An 11,934-nucleotide genomic window follows, 5' to 3' on the forward strand; every position below is an offset into this window, starting at 1 on the left:
ATTCATTAGTATAAGCATTTTTTAATAGGAAGCCAATATTACATATATCCAGTCACAGATGCACCTCCATGCCGGTGGACTTTTCCATATTTGGAAGCTTAGCCATGCTGTTTCTTCTGCGTATGAAAATGACAACCACAGTGAACCACAACTCAACAGCAAGCCTAATGAAATCAGAGTGTCAGAATGTTTCTTTGCCACTCTGCATTGTGAAGTCTGTCCCCCATTGCCCTGCAGCAATATGAAGCATGACAGCCGGAAAGCTACAAGCCCATTTCCAAAAAAGTTGGGCCACCGTGTAAAATGTAAATGTAAATGTAAATACAGAATGTAGTGATCTGCAAATAATATAAACCTATATTTAATTGAAAATAGAACAAAGACAACATATCAACCGTTGAAATTGAGAAACTGTATTGTTTTATGACAAACATATGCTCGATTTGAATTTGATGCCAGCAACACGTTTAAAAAAGATTTGGGACAGGGGTTACAAAAACCTGGAAAAGTTGTGTAATGCTAGAACAAACCACCTGGTTGAATATCTCACAATTAATTAGGTTAATCAGCAACAGGTCAGTAAGATCATTGGTTTTAAAAAGAGCCTCCCAGAAAAGCAGAGTCTCTGTGCAGTGAAGATGGGGAGAGGTTCACCACTCTGTGACAGATCGCGTGTGCAAATTGTGCAACAATTTAAGAATTTTATTCCTCAATGTAATTTTACAAAGAATTTGGGAGTTTCATCATCATATTATATGGGTTTATATGATTTGTAAATCATTTCATTGTTTTTATTTGCATTTTACACACCATCCCAACTTTTTTGGAAATGGGGTTGCAAACAAGCTTTCCAGTGTGATCTCTGCTTCTCCAAAAATCACCACAGACACTGAAGAGTGGGATAAAGAGAGAGGCATTGCTCTTCCTCTTTCAAATGAGATGTTTAGAGCCAGTTACCAGTCACAATTCACCTCCAGTTGGGGGGCCTACAGCTCGCTTCATGATCTCCTGTATGCATGGTATCTATGTATCTGGTTCTTATTTTTGGATCTGACCCAAGTTCTCTTGCATGTGTGGCACTAAAACTACAATAGTGTGATTATAATGGATCGATTTTAATTTAAACCATCTTGGGCAAATTCTTTTGTTAAACTTTGAACCTATGACAGTGTTTGCTCCTGTGAATGTCTTTACCTAAAGTAAGAAAGATACAGACTGTGGAACACTGGTGAATTTTCAGTGGGTACCTGGCTCTGTGTGTGTGAAGTTTGCATGTTCTACCCACCTCTGCACAGTTTTCCTTCCACGGTGAGTAGTGAGTGACTGTGCTCAGTGTGGACTGACAAACCCTATGAGACACACTGATGATACACCATCAGGCACACACAATGGGGTGCCTGAGCACCTGCCTGTTTTGCTAGAACTATTTAATATGAATTTGTGCATGAGCTTTAAAGGTACCAAGTGCAACTTTTTTAACCTGTCACCATCTGCTCTCCGTGACCCTGTACTGCATATGTGGATGGATGGAAATTGGCGAAACAACCCTTTTGTAATTTATATAGCTGAGTCTCACAGAACTGGATATTTATGCCTGACACTTTGCATGAGGTTGTTTATAATCACAAATGCCAATTTCCAACAAAATACAATTTCTCACTTTCTCAGTGACTGCTTGTCAGGATCAGCAGTGGAGCACAGAGACAGCCATCAAAACAATTTCTAACAAAACTTCCAACTTTCCAATGTTAAACCAAGGCAATCACCTCATAAATATCTGTCATATAAGAACAAAAACATAGCTATTTATAACATTTAAAAGTCTGAATATTTAAAGTATATAGATTAATACAGAAGGCAGTTCTAGTGTACTGGAAACTCCTGAGTAGTCTAATTTTTTCCAGCTGATCTCTCTTTGTGTTCATGTATTTTTTCCTCTGAGTACCCAGACTGCATCCCCTAGGTCAAATAAGTTTATTAATGAATTAATAACTTAATTTAAAACAGGCGGTATAGGTGTCTCTGAATTGCCCTTAGTAAATGATTAGGCGTCTGACATCCTATACAGGGAGTTCCCTAGCTTGTGACCACCTTACTGGGATAGGCTCCATGTCACCGCAAGCTTGTACTGGATAAGCCTGGAGCAGAAGGAAATCTCAGAGAGATAATTTGGCATCCTACAGAAATGGGTAACAGAAGCATGCCGAGTGTAACTTTACTGTTATATCATCATGGAACTGGTTTAATTGTCTGTCGGGATCATTTTGGTATTCAGTGTGCCTGCTCATGCCCAGTGATTCATTCATCTTCCACCTGCTTATCTATTACAGGATGACAGGGAATCTGGAGCCTATCCTATTTGGTATGAAAGAAAAAATATCTCAAAGCTTTTAAGTCAGATAAATGAATGTTATCATGATTATATTACTCTCTCAACAGGTCACTGATTATTCAAATCACAGATGTTACTTTTTATTTTAGTAATTTCGCAGTGCTAGGACTAGAACCGGCCCCTACATCGCCTTGTGCCTCCTACTGTTCTTGCTTCCTGTATGTAAGTTTTGAATTAATTTCTCTTATCCCCGATGTTGCTTTTGCTGCGGACTCGAATGCCCAGGAAAGCGACACTAGCTGCATAACATAGTCCTGGTGGCTTAAAAGGGAGAAAATAGGAGGCTCGGTCTTAAGTTATTTTAACTAGCCATCTGAAAGAGAAAGGGAAAAAGTAATACAGTGCTAAAGTCGCTAATGAAGCAAGGACGTCTGGCCCCCTGGTTTGTCGACGATTGAGTTTAGTGCGCCTGCGCACGCCCGGTCGGTGCTGTTAGTGACGCAGCGTTCAGACAATTTTAGGTCGGTGCAGGAGCGCTTTGCTAAGCAGGCCGAAGGGCTATTATGAAGCCCTTGGTAGATGTTGTAGGGAAACTTGCATAGACATTTATTTAGGGGGTGTTTCGCTGCTTACTTGAGGGAGGGGTAAACCGACGATAGTAGGGCCACGTTTTGTCCGTCGTGTTTAAAGTAGTTAGCCGTAGTGCTAACGAGCGACACGGTTGCCCTTAGGTCATCTGTTTCGCATCGAGCGAAAAAAAACACGGAGTGCCGTTATATGATCCAGTACCCGGCGCCAGTGCTGTCCTCCATGTGGGTCAGGGACCTGTGTGTGTCGGACTATGGCGAGAAAAACAGTTAGCAGGAAAAGGAAGGCGGCAGAGTCCAAGGAACAACAGGTAGGCTGGATCGGACGGGGTCGCGCTGTCCTCGGTCTTGACCCAGTTCGCCGCTGCCCACAAAACAGGGCTGATGAGCTACCGCATTATATGTTAATCACTTGGCGAGAAGCCCGATATAAAATCTGAGCTAAAGCTGCGATTTCACACGGGGAAGTGTCGAGTTGGCCTAGGTAAAATACGCTACTTTTATAATCTTTCGAAAATCGAATTTACTGGGTCAGGCCAGATGATTCATGTATCCCATAATGCATTTTTTATTTATCTAACAGCAAACATACTGATCTAATAAATATAAAATATAGTCTATTATAGTAAATTAATCGCTTGTTTTGAATTGCACACTGGCATTAGTGCATATTATCTGCAGTGTCACACCGGTGTTATCTGTTTTGCGTACAAACGAAGATAGCAATATATTTACTAGGAATGACAATATGCACCGGTACCTTGCGGCCCGTATTGTTTGTGTATGTAGCTATTTTTATGTGGTCTGGTCCTCGGAATTATTTGTCAAAAGTACTTGGTCATTTTTGGGAATTATTCGCCTTCCTGTAGAGCAAACTGAGAAGCAAAAGTTTCATGCATCTAAATCGACATCTGAATGATAGGCATTAAAGTTTTATTTACCTTATTAACGTTATTGACATTATTATTCGTTATTGGGTAATAGATTTATGTCCAAGGGTCAACTTTCAATAAATCATTGATAGAAAAATCGATTATTACTTGCTTTTCTAATGTGGAATCAAATGCTTCTTCTTTTTAGATAACAATATAGATTTGCCAGTCCCCCTATTACTGTCCTTCACATTTACGGAAAATAGCGGTGGAGTGAATTTTGAAATGTGTTCCTGTGTTCCTTCTTTTTACCCTGTGAAGTGTTGGGTGGCTTGGTTGTATGTAGTTTGTGTTTTTTTTTAATTTTTTAATTTTTTTTTTAAAGAATGCAGTTTTAATCATGATCAGATACAAAGAGCCAGTGGTAGGTTGGAGGTGACCCTTCATTGACAAGTGCATGCTACATAGTGTCTTTCACTTTCCTCCTGTTAAATGAATGCTACAGCAATTCTGACTTTACAGAGGTGACTTCAGCTCATTGCTTCTTTTGATTGATTATGGGATAAAGCAAATATTTACATCAATAAAATGTTCGCAAATGTTTTTGAAAAGGTGTGTTTTTATTAATTATAAATCATTTACATCTAGCTTGATAGTATAACCAATATTTTTTTTATTAGATAACTTTTTTTTTATTGTGTATTTACTTTGATTACTACATGTTTGCTTAATTGGCATGATCTTAATTATTGCCATGAGAAATCGGTATTTATGGATTTTGCTTTACTGATATGAATTTAATTGCAGAACTAGTTATATCACATGTAATCTAAATTTTCAGGCACAGTGAATCAGCTATAAATACTACAATGCTGAACAGTTATATATGTAGAATCGTTGTGTTTATATCTGTCAGTGTGAAGGGTACGCAGAGTTAGCAGGGATTCCCTCTCAATACATTCTGCACAACAATCCACAGCACTTCTAGCAGTGAACAATATAATATAATTTGCTGCCTATTGAAGCATTACAGTTGTTGTTTCAGCTATGCTGCAGTATGATGGTATATGAACGATTCATACCATACAGGAAATTAAAACTGGTATACTGGATGAACCAGTGCCCTATTATGGTTTTTCTCTCAAATTCGTTTTTTGAGAATCTGCTAGTGTCTTACATTTAAGGCTGGGTGATAAAACTATAGCAATAATTATCACGGTTTTCCTCTATTAATATAACAAATGCTTGATGAAAGTTCAGTGTAATTTGGCATTGTATCCCCCTGTGACATGTTTTGCATTGCGATGAAATATCGCCTCCTTGGTGATCAGCAATGGAGCTCAAGCACCGACAAAGCCATCAAAACACAAACAGGGGAACAAGAGGGCTGCACAATAACACATCGCACCATAATCGCAATTATGTGATGTATGCACAATAGTCACCAGGGCGAATCTTTGTTTATTCAATTTGCTTAGTGGAGCGTGCCACATACTACGTTGCTGGTATATAGTGGAATCGATAAGCACTGTTGTGGCATCGAAGAAAGAGACAGCTAAACTAAGGGCGGTTCATTTGATCGGCCATCGATCATTATCGGCTGATATTCATTCTAACCAATTTGACCGGCGCTGTCTATAAAGGCCGATCAGAAGCGCCAGTCAGATGACACAATATATGCAAGACCTCTCATTGCGTGGAAAAATAAACCGCCTAAAACTGCGTCACCAGTCTGGCAGTTCTACAAGGCAATTTAATAAAAGCACAATGTACAGACCTGTTCTATAGGAAAGGTAACCTTAAATTACTTTTGTAGTGATCTGGCGCTATATAGAAAATAAAATGAAATTAACTTGACCTTCAAGGGGGGGGCAGGAGGTGCCAAGGGGGGGGGGGGGCGCCCCCCAAATATAATGGTAAGGGAAACACTGATAATAATCATCATCATCATCACTACCTTCTTCATCATTCCCATCATCTACACACTTGGTTTTGAGTAATTATGGGCAACATAAAGCTCTTAAGAGATATTCAAAATGGTTCTTTTAGTCTGGAAAGGTGGTAGCATGACGGGCCATGTGCTTTACACACATTTAGCTTTGAAATACTTAAGGATGAAGGAACAATGTCAGAAACGTATCAAATGCATGTCTGTGTATGCATGTCGTAGTTCAGCAGCATCTCAATGGAGAGGGTCACACAGTTATGCTGGAAATAATATCTAATAATACCTAAGCTTCATAATCGCCTGATATAACCTAGCAAATAAAGCATACACTGTCATACTGAATGAGGCTAACTGACACTGGATCATATGTCGGCATACATTTAAGTAACACTTCATGAATGCCTCTTTTGACAGCTGGGCTGGTGCCATTCGAGTTACAAGCGTCTGCGCTCCACCGACGCCTCCTCTTCGCAGCACCCGCGGCTGTCATGGCGCCGGCAGCGCTCTGTGGTGTGTGCCCTCCAAGGCCGGGAATTTCAGCCACGGCAGCAGCATGAGCGGCATCTCCAGCGCAGACTGCGGGGATTTGCTGCTGCCCGGCTGCCGGCCATGCTGAGAGAGAGGGAATTCTCCCTAGGATGCCTCAACAAGGTGTTTGCGTCCCAGTGGCTCAACCAGCGGCAGGTGGTGTGTGGAACCAAGTGCAACACGGTCAGAGGAAAAAGAAAGTGTCTGTCTGCCTGTTTCTGTCTGTCTGCCTGCCTGTGTATGCATCTGTCATTCTGCGAGGGTACCTGTCTGTCTGTCCATGCGTCTGTCTTTCTGCAAGGGTGTCTGTCTGCATGCGTCTGTCTTTCTGCAAGGGTGTCTGTCTGCATGCGTCAGTCTTTCTGCAAGGGTGTCTATCTGTGCATGCGTCTGTCTTTCTGCGAGGGTGTCTATCTGTGCATGCGTCTGTCTTTCTGTGAGGGTGTCTGTCTAGTGTTCTCATGTGAATTTAAATAATATTAAATGCACTTGTCATTTTCCTGCAGCTCTTTATCGTGGATGTGCTGACTGGACAGATCACCAAAATACCCATGCTTAAGGACAGGGAGGTCCATGATGGAGGGCTAGGGTTTAGGGTCTCTTCAGTGTCTGGGATAGATCAGCAGGGCTGTGGAATCCATGCCATCGAGATAAACGCTTCAGGGACCCTGCTGGCTACCGGTGGAGACAATCCAAACAGTCTGGCTATCTACAGTTTGCCAACGCTAGACCCTGTTTGTGTAGGAGATGTAAGTGCTACATATGGGATACGTAAACTTTACGTGTGTTCATTTTTGTTTGCTCACATACTTATCTTATTTCCACATATTTCAAAATGTATTTAAGCCAGCTGTGTGTAAGAGATGTTAGAGGTGTCTAAATTAAGTATGTCATTGAGGGGCGTTGGGATAACAGTGGTCTCAATCCAATACCTTCTGTCTGTTTGTTTAATCCTCTTAGGATGGGCACAATGACTGGATCTTCTCCATTGCGTGGATTAGTGATACCATGGCTGTATCGGGTAAGTGCAGTGAAATAGGTTGACAAGTGAATAAAGGACATATGAAGTCATATCTCATGTTACATATTTCATTCATATAAATATTTCTTTTTGCTCCAATTGTCCATCCCTTTGAAAATACCTAGGATCCCGGGATGGCTCCATGGGGCTGTGGGAGGTGTCAGAGGAGGTGCTCAGTCAAAGGAACGCTTGCCAGGATGATGGAGTGCCCAGTTACTCTCACATCTCCCACCGTGCCCTGGAAGACCTCCCTAAGGAGTACACTAACCCCTACAACTGCAAAGTGCGTGCACTTGCCTTCAACAACAACAACAAGGTAGCTGGTTTTCTGATTTTGGGTGGCATATATCAGTACTTTTTTTCCTAAATTTAATATGTATTGCATTATATTCTGATGCTAATCTGTGCAGATAAATATTACCATTTTTAGGAAACTCATTTTGTTATCATTTATTGTTGCTTTAATCAACCATTCCGTTTCAGGAACTGGGGGCTGTGTCCCTGGATGGGTATTTCCACCTGTGGGAAGCAGAGCATAGTCTGTGCAAGGTGAATGCCGTTTTATCAAGATGGCTGTCTTTGGGCCTTATGTATCTTTGGCTGGCTTATGCTTCTTTAATACTTGGCTTAGGAGAAAATGAAAGTTATGACGCTATCATGATTAGAATCATCGTGTGTATTTGGTTGCTGATTGGCCCTTTAACCCGTGGCTTACTGATTTTTCACTTGGTAAAACATTGCAGTATTAGCTGCTCTGGGTTTCCTTTCGTTACTTGGCTAAATGATCAGTGTTTAGGTTTGCAGGAGGTCTGAATTAGCAGTGCTCACTGTACTATAGTTCTCACTGATTTGTAAATCTATTAACAGAACTTTGTAATGGGAACTTTCCTCTCATTCTGCAGCTGCTCTCGACTAAGTTACCACACTGCAAAGAGAACGTGTGCCTGGCTTACGGGGAGGAATGGTCCGTGTACGCTGTCGGGTCCCAGGCACACGTGTCCTTCCTGGACCCTCGCCAACCTCTTCACAACGTCAAGTCTGTGGACTCTCAGGAACAGGGCAGTGGTAAGTGCACTTTCTGATATATACAAGGTATGTTAATTTTGGGTTGAGCAGAAAAAATACTTTTACAATGCAAACATTTTCTGTTCGGTAACTTGCTTTTAAAATTCCTTAGTAATCTAGTGCAGGTAACTGCAGGAGGCAGATTTTACATAGAAATGGGAAATGTGGGTATTGCTGTAAATGGGGTTAAAGTAGCTGATCTGTGTAGAGTCCATTTCTTGATGGCAAAGGGTCCAAATTATTATAGATGGTTTTATTCTCTTCAAAATTAATTTAGGAAAAAAAAAAACCTTAAATGCTCTGATTTCAGTCTGTTGTTTTTCAAGGCCATTTCATATTACCATGACCCTTCATACAGATTCAGAGTCATTTGAAAAGGGTATTAATCAGTGATGAACGTGCTTTGTGTTCAGGCATCCGGTCTGTGAGTTTCTACGAGCATGTTGTGACGGTGGGCACAGGGCAAGGCTCCCTGCTATTCTACGACATCCGAGCCCAGCGCTTTATAGGAGAGACAAACATCTCAAACTGTGGATGCTGGTCACGCACAGGAGAGGGAGTCCTTAAGCTAACTACCGGCAAGGGTTGGCTGGTCAGTCCCTCTTTGGTTCCATTGAACTGTCGTTTCATGTCTAACTCTAGAACTATGTGAATTTTGCTGTGTCTTAGTCTCTAACAAAACATTGTCTTTTGTAGTTTATGTAGTAGCAGCCTTAGTCTGGTGATGAGGAGCAATTGTTTCATTGGGTGTCTCACCTATTTCTCAGAACCATGACGAGACATGGAGGAGTTACTTCTCAGACAACAGCTACTTTCCCAATGCTGTGTACACGCATTGCTACGACGCCTCCGGAACAAAGCTTTTTGTGGCTGGTGGCCCCCTTTGCTCTGGTCTTCATGGGAATTATGCCGGGCTGTGGAACTAGCGTGTAAATGTATAATCATCATGCCTTTTCATCAAAGACTTTTTTTCTGTTTCCTCTTGACTGTTCTCTCATTGAAAATCATTCTCATCCCACAAAAATCTGTCTGTTTCCACTGATGCTTTCTTTACGCATTATTCTCTCAGAAACCGCATTAGGTATTCCTTTTGATTTATGAAGTTTGGTTATGTCTTTAAGTCATATACTTACTCTGTTCGCTTGTGGAAGGTCTTTGCTTGCCTAATAAGGCTTTATGTTTAGACGGAGAAAAGGGGGGGTGTGGGGGGGGTGATGTGAAGAAGTAAGCTTCGGACACAGCTCACTGATTTTTTTTTTTTTTTTAACTAAATGGGGAGAAATGAATAATCTTCTGCCAGATTCTTGGAGATTTAATATATTTATATTTTGGCTTAAAGAAAATGTATTTCCCTCTTTTATTGTGTTCAGTGCTTTTAGCAGAATCTGTTTGGCTAATACCTAAGGGAGAATTGAGGATGATTGCATGTCTTGCAAAGGTGGAATATAAAGAAAGGAACATCAGAATAATGAGATGATTTAATCAGGTACTGTCCCTGTTCTCCCACAGTCTTTCAATCCTGCAGAGATTTTATTTGCTATTTTAGAGTGGTACCATGACATGGAGGGAAACCTTTTTTTTTTTTTTTGACTTTGAAAGATTTTGGGCTTGAGTCCCCCACCCAGTTTTATTTACTATGATTGATTTTTCATAATCATTTATTTTTTAGTCGTCTTAATTGTCAGTTATTTATTATAGCCTCCCTTTTTCTGACAGGTGTCTCCACTATAATCACCCTGTATTATCTTGTGGTGTGTGTGTGTGTGTGTGTGTGTGTGTGTCTGTCTGTCTTTGTGTTCTCATGGAATTCCCTTTTCCCATCAAGCTGTTCTGTCCTCCATTACTCAGTAGGCCTGTCTTTCTGTGAAAGACTAACTCTGGTTGACATTTGTCTTTTATGAAGTTATTTGTATAATATGAAAAAAACACACACCATTACAGCCACATGACAAATAACCATCACTTTTATAAAATTATTTTTAAATTGTGTGCAAATATTACACATGCATAAAGCTAAGAGTTTGTGGTGCCTGGTTTTTCTATATTCACAACCATGTTTTTACAAATGAAGTGAAGAAATTACACGTCGAGCAAAACAAAGTATTTAAAATAAAAGACTACTGATGTACCTTTTTCTATTGAAGTGGGTGTTGCTCTTGACTGTTTTGTTCAAAGCCTACACATCTAACAACAGATGCAAACAGTCATTCCAATGGCTTTAGGTAAAACATTGTATATCAGCCATATTATTCAGTGAAGTTTGCTCTTAACATTATAACAGACACTTATGTTTGGTTAAGAAAAGATCACATTGGTGGCCATGTATTTTAAGGAAGTGACTTCTCATTGTTTAAATTAAACTTGTGGTCAATTCCAAATGGTTTGGAAGAAAATGCAAGGTAATCTATTTCACTATGTGAAGCAATATTACTTCTTGCATTACCATTTTTCTAAGTATCATGGGTTACACATTCTAACTTAGGTTACATATGTAACAGAACAGAAGCTCTGAATATTATTAGCTTATGATAGTCCAGTTCTATGTCTATGGTATGCACTGATGCATACCATAGTCCACCACTGTCCACATACCAGTGATGGCTTGATGGTTAGGGAAATGCACTTGTAATTGAAAGATTGCTGGATCGAATCCCTGACCAGCAAGGCACCACTGAGGTACCCTGAGCAAGGTACTGCTCCGAAGCACTGCTCCCCTGGCGCTGAATTAGCTGCCCCCTGCTATGTCACTAAAGTCACATATGGGTTAAATGCAGAGGACACCTTTTGTTGTTGTGTGCTGTGGTGTGTTAACAATGACCACTGATCTTCTAATTCTGATTGAATAGCAGACACAATGCACAGCAAATTATGCAATTATAGTACAGACAGGGATCTGGCAGATGGTATAAGAAATAAATGCATTTATCTCATTTATTAACTAGGAGAGTATGCTAGAGGTACCATGTGGGGGAAATAGCATGTACTTTTCCATAATATGAAATACATTTCAGCGTACACTTAGTTGATAAAAAAAGTAAAATGTATGTTGAAGGCCAATTAAGGGGTGATGAGGCTGTTCGATGTATTAGGAAGACCTAATATAGATTGCTGCAATTATAAGAACCATTAGAAAAATCCATATTGTTAGAGGACAGCCAAGGACAGCATATAAAATCTCTACAGCCGTACTAACCAGTTAATGGACGGGAATACTTAAGAATACTACATCTTGAGAATAGGCCCGATGGCTATTTCAGTTAAGCACCGACTCAATAACAAAGGCACAGAAAAATCCGGCCATATAGTTCAAGTGTAACTAAAGGAAACATTTCTTTACACATAGTAGTGTAGTTCAATCGCAGAACTGAATGATTTAAGGAAAACGAACACACATTTCATCAAATTCTGTGCAGCTTCAGTGGCCGGACTAGAACAATGCCGTTTTTATGTAAAAGACAGATAATATTCAGAAAATAAGTAGTACATAAATCAACGGCTCGGCGAATGACAGAAAAGTACTAGGGAAGTTTAAACGGAACGTGGCGGAATTATGTACCGATGCTGCCAAACCGCATGCTCAT

The 11,934-nt window shown here is 40.4% G+C and overlaps 1 protein-coding gene across 1 annotated transcript; it reads left to right on the forward strand.

Annotated features, from left to right (window-relative positions):
• The first annotated feature begins 2,799 nt into the window (after window positions 1-2,799).
• Window positions 2,800-10,496, forward strand: LOC111856619 (DDB1- and CUL4-associated factor 12-like). Its single transcript, XM_023836735.2, has 9 exons — window positions 2,800-3,230; window positions 6,154-6,450; window positions 6,774-7,016; window positions 7,228-7,288; window positions 7,414-7,604; window positions 7,772-7,837; window positions 8,191-8,353; window positions 8,767-8,945; window positions 9,121-10,496. Exons 1-9 carry the CDS (start codon window positions 3,174-3,176, stop codon window positions 9,277-9,279), a joined length of 1,416 nt encoding a protein of 471 aa, XP_023692503.1. The 5' UTR covers window positions 2,800-3,173; the 3' UTR covers window positions 9,280-10,496.
• The last annotated feature ends 1,438 nt before the right edge of the window (window positions 10,497-11,934 follow it).

The sequence above is a fragment of the Paramormyrops kingsleyae genome, chromosome 2 (genome assembly GCF_048594095.1).
Source record: "Paramormyrops kingsleyae isolate MSU_618 chromosome 2, PKINGS_0.4, whole genome shotgun sequence".
Lineage (NCBI taxonomy): Eukaryota > Metazoa > Chordata > Actinopteri > Osteoglossiformes > Mormyridae > Paramormyrops > Paramormyrops kingsleyae.

What these genes read in the sequence shown, in the direction of transcription:
- LOC111856619 (XM_023836735.2), top strand. Translation starts at nt 3,174, where the DNA reads ATGGCGAGAAAAACAGTTAGCAGGAAAAGGAAGGCGGCAGAGTCCAAG. An exon ending in TGATACCATGGCTGTATCGG is followed by an intron (nt 7,289 to 7,413) that starts GTAAGTGCAGTG and finishes GAAAATACCTAG; the next exon opens with GATCCCGGGATGGCTCCATG. An exon ending in CAGAGCATAGTCTGTGCAAG is followed by an intron (nt 7,838 to 8,190) that starts GTGAATGCCGTT and finishes CTCATTCTGCAG; the next exon opens with CTGCTCTCGACTAAGTTACC.